General features: G+C 38.4%; 1 protein-coding gene and 1 long non-coding RNA gene across 6 annotated transcripts in view; both read left to right on the top strand.

Annotated features, from left to right (window-relative positions):
- The first annotated feature begins 3,681 nt into the window (after window positions 1-3,681).
- Window positions 3,682-26,472, top strand: part of LOC309649256 (uncharacterized protein) — a 35,433-nt gene continuing 12,642 nt past the window's right edge. For 2 of the 5 annotated variants that reach the window (XR_014256995.1, XM_082439069.1), the window contains exon 1: window positions 3,682-4,210. Coding sequence is in view for 1 of the 5 variants with exons in the window: in XM_082439069.1 (XP_082295195.1) it covers window positions 4,097-4,210 (114 nt within the window). In the remaining 4 variants the exon portion in view is untranslated. Of the gene's footprint in view, window positions 4,211-4,524; window positions 7,744-14,265; window positions 18,002-18,726; window positions 18,943-26,472 lie in introns of those variants that run through there. The other 3 variants (XR_014256996.1, XR_014256997.1, XR_014256998.1) reach the window with 3 other exon arrangements.
- On the top strand, window positions 11,590-20,397 carry LOC309649539. The gene is made up of 2 exons (XR_014257190.1): window positions 11,590-11,793; window positions 19,499-20,397. It is a non-coding gene; the product is annotated as an uncharacterized lncRNA (long non-coding RNA).

Here is a 26,472-nt window from a genome sequence, read left to right as displayed (position 1 = left end):
AAAATCGAAGAACATGGATAAAAGCTCAATATCAGGAATTATTGGTTGGATACAAATCCAAACTACAAAAAGATTTCACCACCCAATATTCAAAATGCCATCCGTAAACAGTCTACAAACAAACTATGCTGACGGGTTCGTGGAGAAATGCGTACCCACTATGCTCTTGGATGGATTTAAACTGGTAAGAGCTAATCATGAGAACAGAATGGATCTGCTTTTAAAAGTAAAAAAATTGAGCTACCATACAATGCGGCCGATCCCCTAATGGGCCTATCACCTAAGAAGACCAGAATCGGAAAGACACAGACAGGCAAACATGCACTGTAGCAATATTTACAACAGCCAAGACATTCAAGCAAACAAAATGTCCATCAATAGATAAATAGACAAAGAAGAAGTGGTGGACGTACCGAATGGAATAGTAGCCTCGGGGAAAAAATGAACAATGCCTTTAACAGGACTACAGATGAGCCTAGAAATAATCATATTAGGTTAAGTAAGTCAAAAGGGAATGACAAATATCCTATATCATTTATACATGTTATCCTAAGATTGCTACCAATGAACATATTTCCACAGAAAAAGAAACTCACAGATTTATAAAACAAATGAACGGTTAACGAAAATGAAAGGTGGGAGGATGGACAAATTAGGATTATGGAGCTAACAAACATATATACTAATGTATGTTAAGTGTATATAAACATACAACACATAAACTGTGTGAATTACATAATCACCAATATATAGAAAATATATAATGACAAAACACCTACCATATACCAAGGGAGTTCTACTCAACATTCTGTAATAACATACATGGCAACAGCATCCGAAGAACAACAGACATATGTATGAATCATTGAGCAGATTCTGTACAGCCAGCCAATCACAACACTCTAATCAAATTTACTGTGATAAGAAATAGAAATTAAATTTAAAAAACAAACATAAGTAAGAAGACATGAACTACTGGGGTCTTGTCCAGGCACATTCCACTCTAATTCATAACCGAGGAACACGATGTCCAGGAAGACTCTGTTGCCCTAGTAACAAGAGTTGAGAACGTCATAATGCTGCCGCCTTGTGGCTGTTTCCCACAACAGCAGCTTTAAATCCAGTGCTAATGTTTGCTTAATAGTCACAAGGATTGCAGGGCTGTAAATGACACCTGCCCTCAAAAAATTCTCTGGGGTAGGGAATAGGCAAGAAAATTCAACACATGACAAATTTTTCAAGAAGTCAATATGAAGAGGGAAGTTGTACTCACTTTTTAAAAAAAAGCAAAAGAAAAAAAGGACATGTGTAAAGCGCAGTATAAGGAATTATTAGTCACATGCAAATCCAACCTCCAAAAAGGTTTCAGCTCACACCAGTCAAATGACCATCAGCAAAAATTCTACAAACTATGAATGCTGAAGGGGTTTTAGAGAACTGTGTACCTTCTAGCTGCTGGTGGGATGTAAAGTGGTAACAGCACTAAGGAAAACAGAATGGAGCTGCTTTAAAAGGTAAAAACTGAGCTACCATATGATGCGGGAGGGCACCTTCTGGGCCTATAACCTAAGACCACCAGAATCGGAAAGACAGAGGCAGGCAAATGTGCAATGCAGGAATACTGAAATAGCCAAGACATGGAAGGAAAAAAAAGGTCCATAAACAGATGAATGAACAAAGAAGAAGTGGTATATGTACAGAATGGAATATCAACCACGAAGAAAATAAAAGAATGGCATATGCAGCACCACAGTGGATCCTATAGATAATCACACGTCAATTAAGCCAGAATGCGAAAGACAAATGTCCTATGCTATCACTTATGTTATCTAAAAATTCATAATAATGAACATATTTCCGTAGAGAAAGGCAACCTCAGATTGACAAGACAAACTGATGGTTAAGCCAAAGAAAAGGTGTGAGGAATGGATAAATTAGGATATTGGGGTGAACAAATATACACTAATACATATAAAATATATCATCCCCAAAGACCTATGGAATACCAAGGGTCGTCTACTCAACACTCTGTAATAACCTACATGGAAAAGGACCCAAAGATCAATAGATGTATGTATCTGTGTAAATGAACAAGATTCTGCACACCTAGAACAATAGATATTTTTCAATCAAATTTGCTCTGAGAAAAACTACAACTTAAAGACACAAACAAGAATTAAGGAGGCTAAAACTTATGGGGGTTTGTCCTGGCACATTCCACTCTAATTTGCCACCTAACAGCACAACTTGCAGGAAGGTTCTGTTTCCCTAGCAAGCTGCGATGGCAACGTAGAAATGCTGCCACACTAAGGCCATTTCCTCAAACAGCAGCTTTAAATCCACTGCTAATGGTCACTAATACTCACAAGGACTGCAGGGCTGGAAATGACTCATGCCCTCAACCAGTGTCCTGGGGCAGGGAATGGCCAAAAAATCCAAACGTGGCAAATTTTCCAAGAAGGCGTTTGAAGTTGTAAGTTTAGCTCCATCTTTAAAAAAATGAAAAGTACATTGATAAACGCAAAACATCAGGAATTATTAGTTGCATGCAAATCCAATCTACACAAAGGTATCACCTCTCACCAGTCAGAATGACCATCAGCAAAACGTCAAAAAACAATACATGTTGAAGAAGTTCTGGAGAATAGTGTAACCTCTCGGTCTAAGTGGGATGTATACTGGTAACAGCCAATAATAGGAACAGAATTGCAGTGTGTTTAAAGGTAAAAACAGAGTCACCATATGATCCAGAAGGCCCACTATTGGGCCTGTCACCTGTGAAAGTCAGAATCAAAAAGACACAGGATGGAAAATCGTGTATTGCAACAGTATTTACAATGGCCAAGTCATGGAAGCAACAAAAATGTCCATCATCAGATGAATGGACGAAAAAGTGGTTCATGTACACAATGTAATATTAGACACAGAAAAGAATGAAACAATGCCGGTCGCAGCACCATAGATGAGGCTACAGATAATCACACAAGAAGTAAGTCAGAAAGCGAGAGACACATATCCTATGATATCATGTATAGGTGTTATCTAAAAATTCATAGGAAGGATCCTATTTCCACAGAGAACGACACTCACGTTTTCAGAAAATAAGCTTGTGGTTAACCAAACGGAAAGGTGTGAGGAATGTATAACGGAGCATACTGGGTTTAACAGACATATTCTCATACTTGTAAAATATATAATCATCAAAGACATACCGAATACCAAGAGAGGTCTACACAACATTCTGTAATAACCTATATGGAACAAGATCCAAACATGAAAAGATATATGCATCAATGAAAGAGATTCTGTACACCTAGAACAAACACAACATTGCAATTAAATTTGTTCTGAAAAAAGTGAAAATTAAACTAAGTATACTAACAACAAATAAGTAGACATAGTTTTGGGGGGTTTGTCCTGGCACATTCCACTCTACTTTACAACGTACAACAGGACTTCCAGGAAGCCTCTGTAGCCTTAGTAACCAGAGCTGGGAATATAGAAATGCTGCCTCCTTGTGGCCGTTTCCTGCAACAGCAGCTTTAAACCCAGAGCTAATGGTCATGTTATATTAACAATACTACAGGGCTGTAAATGACACCTGCCCTCAAAAATGTCCTGGTACAGGTAATGGTCACAAAATTCAGAACATGGCAGACTTTTCAAGGAAAGAGTTTTAAGAGGAAAGTTTCTCTGTTTTACGTAAAAAATGAAAAGAAAACGTACGTAGATAAAAGCTCAATATCGGGAATTATTAGATGCATGCAAATCCAAACTACCAAAAGGTATCACCACCCAACACTCAAAATGCCATCAGTAAAAAGTGTACAAACAATAAATGCTGAAGGGGTTTTTATAGAACTGTGTTCACTGTACTTGCTACTGGGATGTAAGCTGGTAACAGCCAGCAGTGAGAACAATAAGGAGGTGCATTGAAAGGTAAAAGTTGAACTACCATATGATCTAGTAGGCCCACTGCTGGGCCTAAGCCCTGAGAAGACCAGAATCCAAACAGCACAGGCTGGTAATCCTGCACTGGTTCAATATTAAGCATAGCCAAGACTTGGAAGTAACCAAAATGTCCATCAAGAGATGAATGCACAGAGAAGAAATGGTCCATGTACACAATGGAATATTCGCCATGGAAAAGAATGAAACACTGCTCTTTGAAGCACCACAGATGAGCCTACAGATAATCATAGAACATGAGGTAAGTCGGAAAGCAGACGACAAATAACCTGTGATATCACTCCTAAGTGTTACCTAACAACTGACACATATGAACATATTTCCACGGAGAAAGACTCTCACAGACTTAGAAAACAAACTATGGTTATCTTAAGGGAAAGGTGGGAAGAATGGATACATTAAGATTAGGGTTACCATACGTATACAAATACATATTAAACACATGTATCAAAAAGAGCGAACATATACCAAGGGAGGTCTACTGAACACTCTGTAATTATTTACACGGGGTCTTGTCTGGTGGCACCGTGGTTAAGAATCCTCCTGCCAATGCAGGGGACACAGGTTCGATCCCTGGTTCGGGGAGATCCCACATGCTGCAGAGCAACTAAGCCCGTGCACCACAGCTAATGAGCCTACGCTCTGGATCCCACGAACCATAACTACTGAGCCCAAGCCACCACAACAACTGAAGGCTGAACGACTAGAGCCCATGTTCTGCAACAAGAGAAGCCACTGTATTTGAGAAGCCCGTGCATCGCAACGGAGAATACCCCCACTCACCGCAATGAGAGAAAGCCCACAGGTAGCAACAAAGATCCAACTAATCCAAAAATAAATAAATATATAAATAAACTTATTTTAAAAAATAATAATTTATATGGGAAGAGGATCTGTACATGAATAGATATATATAATGTTCAATTAAACCTGATTGTGTACACCCAGAACAAACACTATTCTACTCATTACCCCAATTTAAAAAATTAAAACCACGAACAACAATTAATGAGACATAAAGTTATTGGGATTTTCCGTGGCAATTTCCATTCTAATATACAAGGTAGTAACACGACTTCCAGAAAGGCTCTGCTGCCGTAGTGACCAGATTTCGTAATGCAGAAATGCCGCCGCCTTGTGGCCGTTTCCCAGAACTGCAGCGTTAATCCTAGTGCCACAGGTCACTACATATTCACAATCATTGCACGCCTGTTAATGACACCTGCCTTGAAAAAAAATCCTGACGTCGAAAATCGACCAAAAAATTCAAACAACAACAATGTCCCAAGAAGAAAATTTGAAGAAGTATATTGTACTCATGCTTTTTTCCTTTTGTTTTCTTAATAGAAAAGAAAATGGTTTGGAAATGTGCTGAACATTAGGAATTGTTAAGGACATGCAAATGCAAATTACAAAAATTTTTCAGCTCACACCAGTCAGAATGGCCATGCACAAAAATTCTGTAAACAAAAAATGTTAAAGAAGATGTGGTGAAAGGCTTACACTCGGTGCTAACTGGAATGTGGTAAGACCCACTAATGGAAACACAAAGAAGGTGCTTTGAAAATGTAAAAATTGAGATAACTTATGATCCAGCAGACCCATTCTTGGACGTATAACCTAAGAAGTCAAAATTGAAAAGACAAAGGCAGGCAAATCGGCATTGCAGCAGTATTACAATAGCCAAGATATGGAAGCAACCAAACAGTCCATCAACAGATGGGTGGACAAAGAAGAACGGGTACCTGTACAGATAGAATATTTGCTTAGGAAAAAAAATGTAGCAATGCCATTTGCAGCACCAAAGATGAGTCTAGAAGTAATCACGCAACTTGTAGTGAGTCAGATAGTGAAAGACACCTATCCTATGATATCACTTATAGGTGTTAACTAAAAACTGATACCAATGAAGATATTTCCACAGAGAAAGGCAATCACAGATTCATTAAACAAACTTATGGTTCACCAAATGGAAAGGTGTGAGGATTGGCTACATTACGATATTGGGGTTAACAGAGATATACAAACACATGTGAAATACGTAATCACCAAAGACCTATGGAATACGAAGAGAAGACTACTCAACATTGTGTCATTACCTACATGGGAAAAGGATCCAGACAACAATACATATATGTATATGTGTAAAAGAAACACATCTTGCACAACTAGAACAAACAGAACAGTGCAATCAAATTGACTCTGATAAAACATAAAAATTAAATTAAAAAAACGAACAAGAAGTAATGAGACATAAAATTAAGGGGATTTTTCCTGGCAAATTCCATTCTGATTTACAACCTAGGAACACGACCTCCAGAAAGGCTCTGCTGCCCTAGTAACCAGATTTGGTAATGGAGAAATGCTGCCACCTTGTGGCCATTACCCACAAAAGCAGCTTTAAACCCAGTGCTAAAGGTCCTACATATTCACAATCATTGTAGGAATGTAAATGACACCTGCTCTGAAAAAAAATCCTGAGGTCGAAAATCGAACAAAAAATTCAGAAAACGGCAATGTTCCAACAAAAAAATTTCAAGAAGCATATTGTACTCACACTTTTTTTCTTTTTCTTTTAATAGAAAAGAAAATGGTGTGGAAAAATGCTGAACATTAGGAATTGTTAAGGACATGCAAATCCAAATTACAAAAACTTTTCAGCTCACACCAGTCAGAAAGGCCATGTGCAAAAATTCTGTAAACAAAAAATGTTAAAGGGGATGTGGAGAAATGGGTACCCTCGGTCTAAGCGAGATATGGTAAGACGCACAAATGGAAACACAATGGAGGTGCTTTGAAAAAGTAAACAGTGAGCTACGTTATGATCCAGCAAGCCCCTTCTTGGAACTATAACCTAAGAAGACAAAATTGGAAAGACACAGGCAGGCAAATCTGCCTTGCAGCAGTATAACAATACCCAAGATATGGAAGTAACTAAAAAGTCCAATAACAGATGGGTGGACAAAGAAGAACTGGTACATGCAGAGATGGAATATTTGCTAGGGAAAAAAAAATGAAACAATGCCATTTGCAACATCATAGAAGAATTTAGAAGTAATCACGCAAATTGTAGTAAGTACGAAAGCGAAAGGCACCAATCTTATGATATCACTTACAGGTGTTACCTAAAAATTGATACCAATGAAGATATTTCCACAGAGAAAGGAATTCACAGATTCATTACACAAACTTATGGTTCACCAAATGGAAAGGTGTGAGGATGGGATACTTTATGATATTGGGGTTAACACAGATATACAAACAGATGTGAAATACGTAATCACCAAAGACCTATGGAATACCAAGAGAAGGCTACGCAACATTGTGTCATAACCTACATGGGAAAAGGATCCGAAGAAGAATACATATATGTATTTGTGTAAAAGAACCACATCTTGCACACCTAGAACAAACAGAATAGTGTAATCCAATTTGCTCGGATAAAAAATAAAATTGAATTAAAAACACAAACAAGAAGTAATGACATACACTTAAGGGGCTTTTGCCTGGCACATTCCATTCTAATTTACAAGCAAGTAACTCGAATTCCAGAAAGGCTCTGCTGCCCTAGTAACCAGATTTCATAATGGAGAAATGCTACCGCCTTGTGGCCCTTTCCCACAACAGCAGCTTTCAACCCAGTGCTAAAAGTCACTAAATTTTCACAATCATTGCAGGCATGTAAATGACACCTGCCCTCAAACAGAATCCTGGGGTTGAAAATCGACCACAAAATTCAAAAGAGTGCAACCTTCCAAGAAGAAAATTTCAAGAGGTATATTGTACTCACACTGTTTTTCTTTTTTTCTTTAATAGAAAAGAAAAAGGCATGGAAAAATGCTGAACATTAGGAATTATTAAAGACATGCAAATCCAAATTACAAAAGCCTATCACTTCACACCAGTCAAAATGGTATCAGTAAAAATGCTGCAAATAATAAATGCTGAGGGGTTGTGGGGAAATGCGTACCCCCGGTGCTAAGTGGGACGAGGTAAGAGCCACTAATGGAAACACAATGGAGGTGCCTTGAAAAGGTAAACATTGAGCTACCAATCAATCAAGGATACCCATTGCTTTGCCTATCACCTGAGAAAATGAGAATCAAAACGTAACAGGCTGGCAAACCTGTACTCCAGCAATACTTACCATAGCCAACACTTGGAAGCAAGGAAAATGTCCTTCTACAGAGGAAGGCACAAAGAAGAAGTGGCCCATGTACACAATGGAATATTACTCCACTAAAAAATATAAATTAAATTTAAAAAACAAACAAAGTAAGGAGACATCACCTATTGTCGGTTTATCCGGGCACCTTCCACTCTAATTTATAACCGACAAACAGCACTGGCAGGAAGGTCCGTTTCCCTAGTACCAGCATGGGGAACGTAGAAATGCTGCCACGCTCGGGCCATTACCTGCAACAGCAGCTTTAAAACCTGTGCTAATGGTCACTTCATATGAAAAAGTACTGCAGGGCGGTAAATGAAACGTGCCCTCAAAATGTCTTGAGGGTGGTAATGGCCAAAAATTTTCAAAATGTGGCACATTCTTTAAGAAAACAATTTGAAGAAGTAAGCCGTAATCACAGTTTGAAAAAAATAAAAAAGGATATGCCTTAAAGCGCAATTTGAACGGATTATTAGACACATGCAAATCCAACCACAAAGAGGTATCAGCTCACACCAGTCAGAATAACCATCAACAAGAAAACTACAAACACGAAATGCTGAAGGTGTTTGGAGAAATGCATACACTCAACATTAAGTGGGACGTAACCAGGAAAGAGCCACTAATGAGAACAGAATGGAGGCACATTTAAAAGCTATATATTGAGCTACCTTATGATCCAGCAGGCCCATTCCTGGACCTATAAACTAAGCAGGCAGAACTGGAAAGACACAGGCAGGCAAATCTGCATTGCAGCAGTATTACAATTGCCAAGATATGGAAGCAACCCAAAAGTCCATCAACAGATGGGTGGACAAAGAAGAACTGGTACCTGTACAGATAGAATATTTGCTTGGGAGAAAAAATGAAACAATGCCATTTTCAGTACCATAGATGAGTCTAGAAGTAATCACGTAACTTGTAGTGAGTCACAAAGCGAAAGGCACCTATCCTATGATATCACTTATAGGTGTTACCTAAAAATTGATACCAATGAAGATATTTCCACCCACAAAGGCAATCACAGATTCATTAAACAAACTTATGATTCACCAAATGGAAAGGTGTGAGGATTGGCTACATTACGATATTGGGGTTAACAGAGATATACAAACACATGTGAAATACATAATCACTAAGACCTACGGAATACCAAGAGAAGGCTACTCCACATTGTCATAACCTACATGGGAAAAGGATCCGAAGAAGAATACATATATGTATTTGTGTAAAAGAACCACATCTTGCACACCTAGAACAAACAGAATAGTGTAATCAAATTGGCTCTGATAACATATAAAAATTAAATTAAAAAAACGAACAAGAAGTAATGACATAAACTTAAGGGGCTTTTTCCTGGCACATGCCATTCTAGTTTACAAGCTAGTAACAGGGCCTCCAGAAAGGCTCTGCTGCCCTAGTAACCAGATTTCGTAATGGAGAAATGCTGCTGCCTTGTGGCCGTTCCCACAACAGTAGTTTTAAACCCAGTGCTAAAGGTCACTCCATATTCACAATCATTGCAGGCCTGTAAATGACACAGACCCTGAAAAAAAAATCGTGTGGTCGAAAATAGACCAGAAAAGAGCTATGTTCCAAGAAGAAAATTTCAAGAAGCATATTGTACTCACACATTTTTTCTTTTTTTTAATAGAAAAGAAAATGGTGTGGAAATATCCTGAACATTAGGAATTGTTAAGGACATGCAAATAAAAATTACAAAAACTTTTCAGCTCACACCAGTCAGAATGGCCATGTGCAAAAATTCTGTAAACAAAAAATGTTAAAGGGGATGTGGAGAAATGCATACCCTCGGTCTAAGAGGAATGTGGTAAGACCCACTAATGGAAACACAATGGAGGTACTTTGAAAAGGTAAACAGTGAGCTACCTCATTATCCAGCAGGCCCCTTCTTGGACCTATAACCTAAGAAGACAGAATTGGAAAGACAGAGGCAGGCAAATCTGCCTTGCAGCAGTATAACAATAGTCAAGATATGGAAGTAACCAAAAAGTCCACCAACCGATGGCTGGACAAAGAAAGCTGGTACATGTAGAGATGGAATATTTGCTAGGGAATAAAAATGAAACAATGCCTTTGGAACATCATGGAAGAATTTAGAAGTAATCACACAAATTGTAGTAAGGAAGAAAGTGAAAGGCATCTATCCTATGATATCACTTACAGGTGTTACCTAAAATTTGATACCAATGAAGGTATTTCCACAGAGAAAGGCAATCACAGATTCATTACACAAACTTATGGTTCACCAAATGGAAAGGTGTGAGGATGGGATACTTTACGATATCGGGGTTAACACAGATATACAAACAGATGTGAAATACGTAATCACCAAAGACCTACGGAATACCAAGAGAAGGCTACACAACATTGTGTCATAACCTACATGGGAAAAGGATCCGAAGAAAAATACATATATGTATTTGTGTAAAAGAACCACATCTTGCACACCTAGAACAAACAGAACAGTGTAATCAAATTTGCTCTGATAAAAAATTAAATTGAATTAAAAACACAAACAAGAAGTAATGACATAGACTTAAGGGACTTTTTCCTGGCACATTGCATTCTAATTTACAAGCTAGTAGCTCAACTTCCAGAAAGTCTCTGCTGCCCTAATAACCAGGTTTCATAATGGAGAAATGCTGCCGCCTTGTGGCCCTTTCCCACAACACCAGCTTTCAACACAGTGCTAAAGGTCACTAAATATTCACAATCATTGCAGGCATGTAAATGACACCTGCCCTCAAACAAAATCCTGGGGTTGAAAATCGACCTCAAAATTCAAAAGAGGGCAACCTTCCAAGAAGAAAATTTCAAGAGGTATATTGTACTCACATTGTTTTTCTTTTATTCTTTAATAGAAAAGAAAAAGGCATGGAAAAATGCTGAACATTAGGAATTATTAAAGACATGCAAATGCAAATTACAAAAACCTATCAGTTCACACCAGTCAGAATGGCCATCAGCAAAAATGCTGCAAATAATAAATGCTGAGGGGTTGTGGGGTAATGCGTACCCCCGGTGCTCAGTGGGCGAGGTAAGAGCCACTAATGAAAGCACAATGGAGGTGCCTTGAAAAGGTAAACATTGAGCTACCAATCAATCAAGGATACCCATTGCTTTGCCTATCACCTGAGAAAATGAGAATCAAAACGTCACAGGCTGGCAAACCTGTACTCCAGCAATACTTACCATAGCCAACACTTGGAAGCATGGAAAATGTCCTTCTACGTAGGAATGCACAAAGAAGAAATGGCCCATGTACACAATGGAATATTACTCCACAAAAAATATAAATTAAATTTAAAAAACAAACAAAGTAAGGAGACATCACCATTTGTGAGTTTTTCTGGGCACGTTCCACTCTAAGTTATAACCGAGGAACACCACTGGCAGGAAGTTTCGTTTCCCTAGTACCAGCATGGGGAACGTAGAAATACTGCCACCCTCGGGACATTACCTGCAACAGCAGCTTTAAAACCTGTGCTAATGGTCACTTCATATGAAAAAGTACTGCAGGGCGGTAAATGAAACGTGCCCTCAAAATGTCTTGAGGGTGGTAATGGCCAAAAAATTTCAAAATGTGGCATATACTTTAAGAAAACAATTTGAAGAAGTAAGCTGTAATCACAGTTTGAAAAAAATAAAAAAGCGTATGCCTTAAAGCGCAAATTGAACGGATTATTAATCGCATGCAAAGCGAATCACAAAGAGGTATCAGCTCACACTAGTCAGAATAACAATCAGAAGATAAATACAAACACGAAATACTGAAGGTGTTTTGGAGAAATGCATATACTCAAAATTAAGTGGGATGTAACCTGGAAAGAGCCGCTAATGAAAACAGAATGGAGGCGCCTTTAAAAGCTATATATTGAGCTACCATATGATCCAGCAGGCCCATTCCTGGACCTATAACCTAAGAAGAAAGAATTGGAAAGACACAGGCAGGCAAATCTGCATTGCAGCAGTGTTACAATAGCCAAGATATGGAAGCAACCAAAAAGTCTATCAACAGATGGGTGGACAAGGAAGACCTGGTACCTGTACAGAGAGAATATTTGCTTAGGAAAAAAAATGAAACAATGCCATTTGCAGCACCGTAGATGAGTCTCGAAGTAATCACGCAACTTGTAGTGAGTCAGAAAGCGAAAGACACCTATCCTATGATATCACTTATAGGTGTTACCTAAAAATTGATACCAATGAAGATATTTCCACAGAGAAAGGCAATTACAGATTCATTTAACAAACTTATGGTTCACCAAATGGAAACGTGTGAGGATTGGATACATTATGATAGTTGGGCTAACACAGATATAAAAACACATGTGAAATGCATAATCACCAAAGACCTATGGAATACCAAGAGAAAACTACTCAACATTGTGTCATAACCTACATGGGAAAGGATCTGAAGAAGAATACATATATGTATATGTGTAAAAGAGCCACATGTTGCACAACTAGAACAAACAGAATAGTGTAATCAAATTTGCTCTGGTAAAAAATAAAAATTAAATTTAAAAAACGAACAAGAAGTAATGAGCCATAAACTTAAGGGGCTTTTTCCTGGCACATTCCACTGTAATTTACAAACTAGGAACACGACTTCCAGAAAGGGTCTGCTGCCTTACTAACCAGATTTCTTTATGGAAAAATGCTGCCCCCTTGTGGCCGTTTCCCACAACAGCAGCGTTAAACCCAGTGCTAAAGGTCACTACATATTCACAATCATTGCAGGCCTGTAAATGACACCTGCCTTCAAAAAAAATCCTGAGGTCGAACATCGACCAAAAAATTCAAAAAGTTCAACCCTTCAAGAAGAAAATTTCAACAGGTATACTGTACTCACATTTTATTTTTTTTAAATAGAAAAGTAAAAGGCGTGGAAAAATGCTGAACATCAAGAATTGTTAAGGACATGCAAATCCAAATTACAAAAACCTATTAGCTCACACCTGTCAGAATGGCCATGTGCAAAAATTCTGTAAACAATGAATGTTAAAGGGGATGTGGAGAAATGCGTACCCTCGGTGCTAAGTTGGATGTAGTGAGAGCCACTAATGGAAACACAATGGAGGTGCTTTGAAAAGGTTACCATTTTGCTACCTTATGATCCAGCAGGCCCATTCTTGGACCTATAACCTAAGAAGACCGAATTGGAAAGACACAGGCAGGCAAATCTGCATTGCAGCAGTGTAACAATAGTTAAGATATAGAAGTAACCAAAAAGTCCACCAACAGATGGGTGGACAGAGAAGAACTGGTACATATAGAGATGATATATTTGCTGGGGAATAATAATTTAACAATGCCATTTGCAACACCATAGAATTTAGAAGTAATCACGCAAATTGTAGTAAGAAAGCGAAAGGCACCTATCCTATGATATCACTTATAGGTGTTACCTAAAAATTGATACCAATGACGATATTTCCACAGAGAAAGGCAATCACAGATTCATTACACAAACTTATGGTTCACCAAATGGAAAGGTGTGAGGATGGGATACTTTATGATATCGGGGTTAACACAGATATACAAACAGATGTGAAATACGTAATCACCAAAGACCTATGGAGTAGCAAGAGAAGGCTACTCAACATTGTGTCATAACCTACATGGGAGAAGGATCCGAAGAAGAATACATATATGTATTTGTGTAAAAGATCCACATCTTGCACAAGTAGAACAAACAGAAGAGTGTAATCAAATTTGTTCTGATAAAAAATAAAAATTAAATTAAAAACACGAACAAGAAGTAATGACATAAACTTAAAGGGAGTTTTCCTGGCCCATTCCATTCTAATTTACAAACTAGGAACACGATTTCCAGAAAGGCTCTGCTGCCCTAGTAACCAGATTTCTTTATGGAGAAATGCTGCCGCCTTGTGGCCGTTTCCCACAACAGCAGCTTTAAACCCAGTGCTAAAGGTCACTAAATATTCCCAAGCATTGCAGGCCTGTAAACGACACCTGCCCTCAAACAAAAATCCTCGGGACGAATATCCACAGAAATTTCAAAAAAGGGCAATCTTTCAACAAGAGCATTTCCAGAAGTATATTGTACTCACACTTTTTTCTTTTTTTTTTTTTAACAGAAAAGAAAAAGGCCTGGAAAAATGATAATTTTTAGGAATTTTTAAACACATGCCAACCCAAATTACAAAAACGTATCAGCTCACACCAGTCAGAATGGCCATCAGCAAAAATGCTGCAAACAATAAATGCTGAAGGAATTGTGGGGAAATGTGAACCCTCAGTTCTAAGGGGGACGTGGTAAGAGCCACAAATGAAAACACAATGGAGGTGCTTTGAAAAGGTAAACATTGAGCTACCAGTGAATCAAGCATACCCACTGCTGGGCCGATCACCTGAGAAAATGAGAATCAAAAAGTCACAGGCTAGCAAACCTACACTCCAGTAATATTTTCCATAGTCAACACGTGGAAGCAACGAATATGTCCATCAACAGAGGAGTGCACAAAGAAGAAGTGGTCCATGTACACAAAGGAATAGTACTCCAATAAAAAATATAAATTAAATTTTAAAAACAAACATAAGTAAGAAGACATAAGCTTTTGAGGTTTTATCAGGACACATTCAACTCTATTTTGTAATTGAGGACCACCACTGGCAGGAAGGTCTGTTTTCCTAGCTACCAGAGTGGGGAACGTAGAAATGCAGCCGCTCTCTGGCCGTTACCTGCAACAGCAGCTTTAAAACGTGTGCTAATGGTCACTTCATATGAACAAGTACTGCAGGGCTGTAAATGAAACTTGTCCTCAAAATGTCGTGAGGGAGGTAATGGCCAAAAAATTTCAATGTGTGGCACATACTTTAAGAAAACAATTTGATGAAGTAAGCTGTAATCACAGTTTGGGGGAAAAAAAGGATATGCCTTAAAGCTCCATTTCAATAGATTGTTAGACACTTGCAAATCCAACCACAAAGAGGTATCAGCTCACACCAGTCAGAATAACCATCAGCAAGAAAACTACAAACACGAAATGCTGAAAGTGTTGTGGAGAAATGCATACCCTCAACTTTAAGTGAGACGTAACCTGGAAAGAGCCACTAATGAGAATAGAATGGTTGCGCCTTTAAAAGGTATATATTTAGCTACCATATGATCCAGCAGGCCCATTCCTGGACCTATAACCTAAGAAGACAGAATTGGAAAGACACTGGCAGGCAAATCTGCATTGCAGCAGTATTACAATAGCCAAGACATGGAAGAAACCAAAAAGTCCATCAACAGATGAGTGGACAAAGAAGAACTGGTACATGTACAGATGGAATATTAGCCAAGGAAGAAAATGAAACAATGCCATTTGCAGCAGCATAGATGATTCTAGTGGTAATCACGCAACTTGTAGTAAGTGAGAAAGCGAAAGACACATATCCTATGATATCACTTATAGGTGTTACCTAAAAATTGGTGCCAAAGAAGAGATTTCCACAGGGAAAGGCAATCACAGATTCATTAAACAACTTACGGTGCACCGTATGCAAAGGTGTGAGGATTGGATACATTACAATCTTGGGGTTAACAGAGATACACAAACACATGTGAAATATTTAATCACCAAAGACCTATGGCATACCAAGAGAAGACTACTCAACATTGTGTCATAACCTACATGGGAAAAGGATCCGAAGAAGAATAGATATATGTATATGTGTAAAAGAACCACATCTTACACACCTAGAACAAACAAAACGTTGTAATCAAATTTGCTGTGAGGAAAAATAAAAATTAAATTAAGAAAACGAACAAGAAGTAATGAGACATAAACTTAAGGGGCTTTTTCCTGGCACATTCCCTTCTAATTTACAACCTAGGAACACTACTTCCAGAAAGGCTCTGCTGCCCTAGAAACCAGATTTGGGGATGGAGAAATGCTGCCGCCTTGTGGCCATTTCCCACAACAGCAGTTTTAAACCCAGCGCTAATGGTCACGTAATATTCAAAATAATTGCAGGCCTGTAAATGACACCTGCCGTCAAAAAAAATCGTGGCATGGTAAATCGACCAGGAAATTCAAAAGACGTCAACATTTCAAGAAGACAATTTCAAGAGGCATATTTCACACACACTTTGTCTTTCTTATTTGTTTGTTAAAAAAAAAGAGGCATGGAGAAATGCTCAACATCAGGAATTATTAAAGCCATGCAAATCCAATCTACAGAAACGTTCACCTCACAGCCGTCAGAATGATCATCAGCAAAAATTTACAAACAATAAATGCTGAAGCGGTTTCAGAGAACTGTGTACCCTCTAGCTGCTGGGGGGATGTAAACTGGTCACAGCCAGTAGTGAGAACAGAATGGATGTGCGTTTAAACCTAAAAATTGAGGTACTGTGTGATCTTGTAGGCACTTGGGTGGGCCTACCACCTGAGCAGAGCAGATTCAAAAAGACACAGGCTAGAAATCCTGCACTGCGGAACATTTACCATAGCCAAGACTTAGAAGAAGCCGAAATGTCCATCTACAGAACAACGCACAAAGAAGTGGCCCATGTACGCAATGGAATATTAGCCATGGAAAAGAATGAAACAGTGCCGTTTGCACCACCATAGAAGGACCTAAAGATCATCACCCAACTTGAAGTAAGAAAGAAACCAAAAGACAGATATCGTATGACATCACTTCTAGGTGTTACCTAAAAATTGATACCCAAGGACTTATTTCCAAGAGAAGGACACGCATGGATTAAGAAAACAAAATTATGTTTAACCAAATGGAAAGGTGTAAGGAATGGATGAATTAGGATATGGGGGTTAATATACATGTACTAATACATATGAAATATATAATCACAAAATACCTATGGAATACCAAGAGAGGTCTACTCAACACTCTGTAATAACCTACATGGGAAAGGATCCAAAGATGAATAGATAGATACATAGACATAATAAACCGAATTCTGTACACCTAAAACAAGCACAACATTTTCATCTAATTTGCTCTGATAATAAATAAAAATTAAATTTAAAAAACACACAAGAAGTAAGGAGATATAAGCTCTTGGGGATTTGCCCTGGCACATTCTACTCTAATTTGCAACCCACTAACACAATTTCCAGGGAGGCTCTGTTGCCCAAAAACCCAGAGTTCGAAATGTAGAAATGCTGCCGACTTGTGGCCGTTTCCGGCAAAAGGGGCTCTAAGCCCACAGCTAATGGTCCCTTAACATTCACAAGGACTCAGGGCTTTAAAGGACACCTGCCCTCAAAAAATATCCTGAGCTAGGGAATGGCCAAAAAAATTCAAAACAGGCAAATTTTTCAAGAAGATAGTATGAAGAGTTAAGTTTTACTCACTCTTTTCTTAAAAAAAAGGAAAATGGATAAAAGCTCAACCTCAGGAATTATTAGATTCATGCAAATCTAATCTACAAAATGGTTTCAATTCACACCAGTCGACTGACCATCAGCAAAAAGTCTACAAACAATAAATGCTGAAGGGGTTTTAGAGAACTGTGTACCCTCTAGCTGCTGGTGAGATGTAAAGTGGTAACAGCCAATAAAGAGAACAGAAAGGAGTTGTATGTAAAAGTAAAAATTCAGCTAACCAGTCGATCCAGCAGGTCCACCGCTGGGTCTCTCACCTGAGAAGATCAGAATCGAGAAGACACTGGCTGCAACAGCTGCACTGCAGCCAGATTCACAATAGAGAAGACATGGAAGCAACCAAAACGTCCACCAACAGATGAATGGATAAAGAAGAAGTGGTCCATGTACACAATGGAATATTAGCCATGGAAACCAAGAAACACTGCTCTTTGAGGCACCATAGATGAGCCTAGAGATAATCACGGAACATGAGGTAAGTCGGAAAGCAAAAGACATATATCCTATGATATCACTTATAGGTGTTATCTAATAACTGACACAAATGAACATATTTCCACAGAGAAAGACACTCAGAGACGTAGAAAACAAACTATGCTTATCTAAAAGGAAAGGTGGTGGGAATGGATAAATTAACATATACGTATACAAATACATATTAAATACATGTAACAAAAAGACAGATCATATAGCAAGGGAGGTCTACGGAACACTCTCTAATAATTGACATGGGAAGACGATCTGTACATTAAGATATATATATAATGTGTAAGTGAACCAGATTGTGTACACCTTAGACAAACAACATTCTAATCATTACCCCGAATAAAAAAATTAAAACAACTAACAAGAAGTAATGAGACATAAACTTATGGGGGGTTTTCCCTGGCACATTCCATTCAAATTTACAACCTAGCAAAACGACTTCCAGAAACGCTCTGCTGCCCTAGTAACTAGATTTGGTAATGGAGAAATGCTGCTGCCTTGGGGCCGTTTCCACAACAGCAGCTTAAACCCAGTGCTAATGGTCACTAAATATCCACAATCATAGCAGGCCTGTAAATGAAACCTGCCTTCAAAAAAAATCCTGGGGACCAAAATCTATAGAAAATTCAAAAGAGGGCAACCTTTCAACAAGAGAATTTCAAGAAGTATATTGTACTCACACTTTTCTCTTTCTTTTTTTTTTTAACAGAAAAGAAAAAGGCCTGGAAAAATGATAAAATTTAGGAATTTTTGAAGACATGCAAACCCAAATTACAAAAACGTATCAGCTCACACCAGTCAGAATGGCCATCAGCAAAAATGCTGCCAACAATAAATACTGAAGGGATTATGGAGAAATGTGAACCCTCAGTTCTAAGGGGGACGTGGTAAGAGCCACAAATGAAAACACAATGGAGGTGCGTTGAAAAGGTAAACATTGAGCTACCAGTGAATCAAGCATACCCACTGCTGGGCCTACCACCTGAGAAAATGAGAATAAAAAAGTCATAGGCTAGCAAACCTGCACTCCAGCAATATTTACCATAGTCAACACGTGGAAGCAATGAATACGTCCATCAACAGAGAAATGCACAAAGAAGAAGTGGTCCATGTACACAAAGGAATAGTACTCCAATAAAAAATATAAATTAAATTTTAAAAACAAACATAAGTAAGAAGACATAAGCTTTTGGGGGTTTATCAGGACACATTCAACTCTATTTTATAACTGAAGAACACCACTGGAAGGAAGGTCTGTTTCCCTAGGTACCAGAGTGGGGAACGTAGAAATGCTGCCGCTCTCTGGCTGTTACCTGCAACAGCAGCTTTAAAATCTGTGCTAATGGTCACTTCATATGAACAAGTACTGCAGGGCTGTAAATGAAACCTGCCCTCAAAATGTCTTGAGGGAGGTAATGGCCAAAATATTTCAAAGTGTGGCACATACTTTAAGAAAACAATTTGAAGAAGTAATCTGTAATCACAGTTTGAAAAAAAAAAGGGCATGCCTTAAAGCTCAATTTCAATGGATTATGAGACGCATGAAAATCCAACCACAAAGAGGTATCACCTCACAGCAGTCAGAATAGCCATCAGCAAGAAAACTACAAACACGAAATGCTGAAAGTGTTGTGGAGAAATGCATACACTCAACTTTAAGTGGGATGTAATCTGGAAAGAGCCCCTAATGAGAAAAGAATGGAGGTGCCTTTAAAAGGTAAACATTGAGCTAACATATGATCCAGCAGGCCCATTCCTGGACCTATTACCTAAGAAGACAGAATTGGAAGGACACAGGCAGGCAAATTTGCATTGCAGCAGTATTACAATAGCCGAGATATGGAAGCAACCAAAAAGTCCATCAACAGATGGGTGGACAAAGAAGAACTGGTCCATGTACAGATGGAATATTTGCTAGGGAAATAAATGAAACTATGCCATTTGCAGCACCATAGATGAGTCTAGAAGTAATCATGCAACTTGTAGTAAGTGAGAAAGCGAAAGACACATATCCTATGATATCACTTATAGGTGTTACCTAAAAATTGATACCAATGAAGATATTTCCACACACAAAGGCAATCACAGATTCATTAAACAAACTTACGGTTCACCAAATGGAAAGGTGTGAGGAGTGGATACATTACGATATTGGGGTTATCAGAGATATACAAACACATGTGAAATACGTAATCACCAAAGACCTACGGAACACCAAGAGAAGACTACTGAAGACTGTGCCATAACCTACATGGGAAAAGGATCCAAAGAAGAATAGATATATGTATATGTGTGAAAGAAGCAAATCTTGCACACCTAGAACAAGCAAAACATTGTAATCAAATTTGTTGTGATAAAAAGTAAAAACTAAATTTAAAAAACGAACATGAAGTAATGAGATATAAACTTAAGGGGCTCTTTCCTGGCAAATTCCATTCTAATTTCCAACCTAAATATTCACTATCATTGCAGGCCTGTAAATGACACCTGCCCTCAAAAAAAATCCTGGGGTCGAATATTGACCAAAATATTCAAAAAAGGACAACCTTCCAAAAGACAATTTCAAGAGGTATATTGTACTCACACTTTTTTCTTTTCTTTTTTTTAAACAAAAGAAAAAGGCCTGGAAAAATGCTGAACATTATTAATTAATAAAGACCAGCAAATCCAAATTACAAATATTTACCAGCTCACACCAGTCAGAGTGGCCATCAGCAAAAGTTCTGGAAAGAATAGATGCTGATGGGGTTGTGGAGAAAGGCGTACCCTCGGTTCTAAGTGGGACATGGTAAGAGCCACTAATGAAAATAAAATGGAGGTGCCTTGAAAAGGTAAACATTGAGCTACCATTCAATCAAGCATACACACTGCTGGGCTTATCACCTGAGAAGATGTGAATCAAAAAGACACAGGCTGGCAACCCTGCCCTCCAGCAATATTTACCCTAGCCAACACTTGGAAGCAATGAAAATGTCCATCAACAGAGGAATGCACAAAGAAGAACTGGTCCATGTATGCAATTGAGCATTACTACAGTAAAAAATATAAATTAAATTTAAAAAACAAACATAAGTATGGAGACATAAGCTTTTGGGGGTTTATCTGGGCACATTCCACTCTAATTTATAACTGAGGAACACCACTGGCATGAAGGTCTGTTTCCCTAGTTACCAGAGTGGGGAACGTAGAAATGCTGTCACACTTTTGCTGTTACCTGAAACAGCAGCTTTAAAACCTGTGCTAAAAAAAAACAAACAAACAAAAAAAAAACCTGTGCTAATGATCACTTCATATGCCAAGTACTGCAGGGCTGAATATGAAACTTGCCCTCAAAATGTCTTGAGGGAAGTAATGGCCAAGAAATTTCACAATGTGGCACATATTTCAAGAAAACAATTTGAAGAGGTAAGCTATACTCACAGTTTGAAAAAAAAAGGGACATGCCTTAATGCTGAATTTCAATGGATTATTAGGCGCATGCAAATCCAACCACAAAGAGGTATTAGTTCACACCAGTCAGAATAACCATCAGCAAGTAAACTACAAACACTAAATGCTCAAGATGTTGTGCAGAAATGCATACCTTCCACTTTAAGTGGGACGTAACCTGGAAGGAGCCACTAATGAGAATAGAATGGTGGTGCCTTTACAAGGTAAACATTGAGCTACGATATGTTACAGCAGGCCCACTCCTGGGCCTATAACATAAGACAGAATTGGAAAGACATAGTCAGGCAAATGTGCATTACAGCAGTATTACAATAGCCAACACATGAAGACAACCAAAAAGTTCATCAAGAGGTGAGTGGACAAAGAAGAACTGGTACATGTACAGATGGAATATTAGCTAGGGAATAAAATGAAAAAAATGCCATTTGCAGCACCATAGATGAGTCGAGAGGTAATCAGGCAAATTGTACTAAGTCAGAAAGCAAAAGACACATATCCTATAATATCACTTATAGGTGTTAGCTAAAAATTGATACCAGTGAAGATATTTCCACAGAGAAATGCAATCACAGATTCATTAAACAAACTTATGGTTCACCAAATGGAAAGGTGTGAGGATTGGATACATTAGGATATTAGGGTTAACATAGTTATAGAAACACATGTGAAATATATAATCACCAAAGTCTTATGGAATACCAAGGGAAGACTACTCAACATTGTGTCATAACCTACATAGGCAAACGACCTGAAGATGTATAGATATATGTATATGTGTAAAGGAACCATATATTGCACAACTAGAACAAACAAAACATTTTAATCAAATTTGCTCTGATAAAAAATAAAAATTAAATTAAAAAAAGAACAAGAAGTAATGAGACATAAACTTAAGGGGCTTTTTGCTGGCACATTGCATTCTAATTTACAACCAGAACACGACTTCCATTAAGGCTCTGTCATCACTAATAAAGCAGCTTTATAAGCAATGTTGAAGGTAGCTTAAAAGAAATCTCACTAAATACTGATAGTAATAAGAAAAGAAACAAAAGTAAAAATCTCACTGCAAAAGGCATACATAGAGTAAGGGTAGTAGATCAAACACTTATTAAGCTTCTGTAAAGAGTAAAAGACAACAGTAGTATGTTTTTTTTAAATAGAGAGGGCCCAAATAAATAAGAAGTGAAAGAGATGATGTTACAACAGACACCACAGAAATACGAAGTATCCTAAGATATACACCGCATAACTCTGGGCTCAGACTGGACAGAGCTCACTCTGCATTCCCCTGTACATGAGTTACAGGAGCCTCAGGAACTGAGGATGGGGTCCCTGAGGGGAGGCACAAGATAGAAGATATTACACATTAACATGACTGCATTCATGTTAAACGTGCCTGAACTACATTCACACGAGATGGTTTTGTCCTGTATGTACATCGGCACCTCTAGTCGGAACTGCAGATCTTTGGCTTCACCACCTCTACTGACAGCTTTACCTTCACCTGCTGTGGACTGTCTCCTATAGGATTTCCAGAACCACAAAGCATTGAAGATTCACAGGACCCAGAATCTGTGTGACTCCACTCAGAGTCTGAGTCTCAACTCCACTCAGAGACTCAGAGTCTCAAGAGAGACTCAACTCTTGGAGGGTACACACAAAGTAGTGTGCACATCAGGACCCAGGGGAAGGGCAGTGACCCCATAGGAGACTGACCAGACATACCTGATAGTTTTAGAGGGTCTCCAGCAGAGGTGGGGTGTGGCTGGGACTCACCATGGGGACAACAACAGTGACAGCAGACGTTCTGGGAAATACTCCTTGGCATGATCCTTCCCAGAGTATGCCTTTAGCCCCACCAAGAGCAAGGTAGGCTCCAGTGCTAGGTTGCCTCAGGCCAAACAACCAACAGGGAGGGAACCCAGCCCCATGCATCAGCAGACAAGCGGATTAAAGCTTTATTGATCTCTGCCCAACAGAGCAACACCCAGCTCTACCCACCACCAGTCCCTCCCATCAGGAAGCTTGCACAAGCCTCTAAGATAGACTCATCCACCAGAGGGCAGACAGCAGAAGCAAGAAGAACTACAATTCTGCAGCCTGTGGAAGGAAAACCACATTCAGAGAAATATAGACAAAATGAAAAGGCAGAGGACTTTATACCAGATCAAGGAACAAGATAAAACCCCAGAAAAACAACGAAATGAGGTGGAGATAGGCAACCTTCCAGAAAAAGAATTCGGAATAATGATAGTGAAGATGATCCAAGACCTTGGAAAAAGAATGGAGGCAAAGATCAAGAAGATGCAAGAAATGCTTAACAAAGACCTAGAAGAAATAAAGAACAAACAAAAGAGATGAACAATACAATAACTGAAATGAAAAATACACTAGAAGGAGTCAGTAGCAGAATAACTGTGGCAGAAGAACGGATAAGTGACCTGGAAGACAGAAAGGCGGAAATCACTGCCGTGCAACAGAATAAAGAAAAAGAATGAAAATAAGTGAAGACACTCTAAGAGACCTCTGGGACAACATTAAACACAACAACATTCTCATTATAGGGGTCCCAGAAGGAGAAGAGAGAGAGAAAGGACCCAAGAAAATATTTGAAGAGATTATAGTTGAAAACTTCCCTAGCATGGGAAAGGAAATAGCCACCCAAGTCCAGGAAATGCAGAGAGTCCCAGGCAGGATAAACCAAAGGAGAAAAATGCCGAGACACATAGTAATCAAACTGACAAAAATTAAAGACAAAGAAAAATTATTGAAAGCAACAAGGGAAAAATGACAAATAACATACAAGGGAACTCCCATAAGGTTAACAGCGGATTTCTCAGCAGAAACTCTAGAAGCCAGAAGGGAGTGGCATGATAAATTTAAAGTGATGAAAGGGAAGAACCTACAACCAAGAGTACTCCACCCAGTAAGGATCTCATTCAGATTCGACGGAGAAATCAAAAGCTTTACAGACAAGCAAAAGCTAAGAGAATTCAGCACCACGAAACCAGCTCTACAACAAATGCTAAAGGAACTTCTCTAAGTGAGAAACACAAGAGAAGAAAAGGACCCACGAAGATAAACCCATAACAATTAAGAAAATAGTAATAGGAACATACATATCGACAATTACCTTAAACGTGAATGGATTAAATGCTCCAACCAAAAGACACAGGTTCGCTGAATGGATACAAAACAAGACCCATATATATGCTGTCTACAAGAGACCCATTTCAGACCTAGGGACACAGACAGACTGAAAGTGAGTGGATGGAAAAATATATTCCATGCAAATGAAAATCAAAAGAAAGCTGGAGTAGCAATACTCATATCAGATAAAATAGACTTTAAAATAAAGAATGTTACAAGAGACAAGGAAGGGCATTACATAATGATCAAGGGATCAATCCAAGAAGAAGATATAACAATTATAAATATATATGTACCCAACATAGGAGCACGTCAATACATAAGGCAACTGCTAACCACTATAAAAGAGGAAATCGACAGTAACATAATAATAGCGGGGGACTTTAACACCTCATTTACACCAATGGAGATCATCCAGACAGAAAATTAATAAGGAAACACAAGCTTTAAATGACACAATAGACCAGATAGATTTAATTGATATTTATAGGACATTCCATCCAAAAACAGCAGATTACACGTTCTTCTCAACTGCACACCAAACATTCCCCAGGATAGATCACATCCTGGGTCACAAATAAAGCCTCAGTAAATTTAAGAAAACTGAAATCATATCAAGCAGCTATTCCAACAACAATGCTATAAGATTAGAAATCAGTTACGGGAAAAAAACGTAAAAAACACAAACACATGAAGGCTAAACAATACGTTACTAAATAACGAAGAGATCACTGAAGAAATAAAAGAAGAAATAAAAAACTACCTAAAGACAAATGACAACAAAAACACGATGATGCAAAACCTATGGGATGTAGCAAAAGCAGTTCTAAGAGGGAAGTTTATAGCTATACAAGCCTACCTCAAGAAACAAGAAAAATCTCAAATTAACAATCTAACCTTACACCTAGAGGAACTAGAGAAAGAAGAACAAAACCCAAAGTTAATAGAAGGAAAGAAATCATAAAGATCAGAGCAGCAATAAATGAAATAGCAACAAAGAAAACAATAGCAAAGATCAATAAAATTAAAGCTGGTTCTTTGAGAAGATAAACAAAAATGATAAACCTTTAGCCAGACTCAAGAAAAAGAGGGAGAGGACTCAAATCAATAAAATTAGAAATGAAAAAGGAGAAGTTACAACAGACACCACAGAAATACAAAGCATCATAAGAGACTACTACAAGCAACTCTATGCCAATAAAATGCACAACCTGGAAGAAATGGACCAATTCTTAGAAAGGGATAACCTTCCAAGACTGAACCAGAAAGAAATAGAAAATATGAACAAACCTATCACAAGCAATGAAATTGAAACTGTGATTCAAAATCTTCCAACAAACAAAAGCGCAGAACCAGATGGCATCACAAGTGAATTCTATCAAACATTTAGAGAAGAGCTAACACCCAACCTTCTCAAACTCTTCAAAAAAATTGCTGGGGGCTTCCCTGGTGGTGCAGTTGTTGAGAATCTGCCTGCCAATGCAGGGTACACGGGTTAGAGCCCTGGTCTGGGAGGATCCCACATGCTGTGGAGCAACTAGGCCCGTGAGCCACAATTACTGAGCCTGCGCATCCGGAGCCTGTGCTCCGCTACAAGAGAGGCCACGATAATGAGAGTCCCGCACACCACAATGAAGAGTGGTCCCCACTTGCCGCAACTAGAGAAAGCCCTCGCACAGAAATGCAGACCCAACACAGCCATAAATAAATAAATAAATAAATAAATAAATAAATAAATAAATAAATAATAAAATAAACCCAAAGTTTAAAAAAAAATAAAAGATCTGCAGTTCAGCCCGCAGGAAAGTGTCCAAGCTCCAAAAAAAAAAAAATTGCTGGGGAAGGGACACTCCCAAACTC

This window comes from Balaenoptera physalus (assembly GCF_965194825.1).
Source record: "Balaenoptera physalus genome assembly, chromosome: 1".
In the NCBI taxonomy this organism is placed as follows: Eukaryota; Metazoa; Chordata; class Mammalia; order Artiodactyla; family Balaenopteridae; genus Balaenoptera; species Balaenoptera physalus.
The sequence above is the reverse complement of the archived record's forward strand: the minus strand, read 5'-3'. Positions and strand labels throughout refer to the sequence as shown.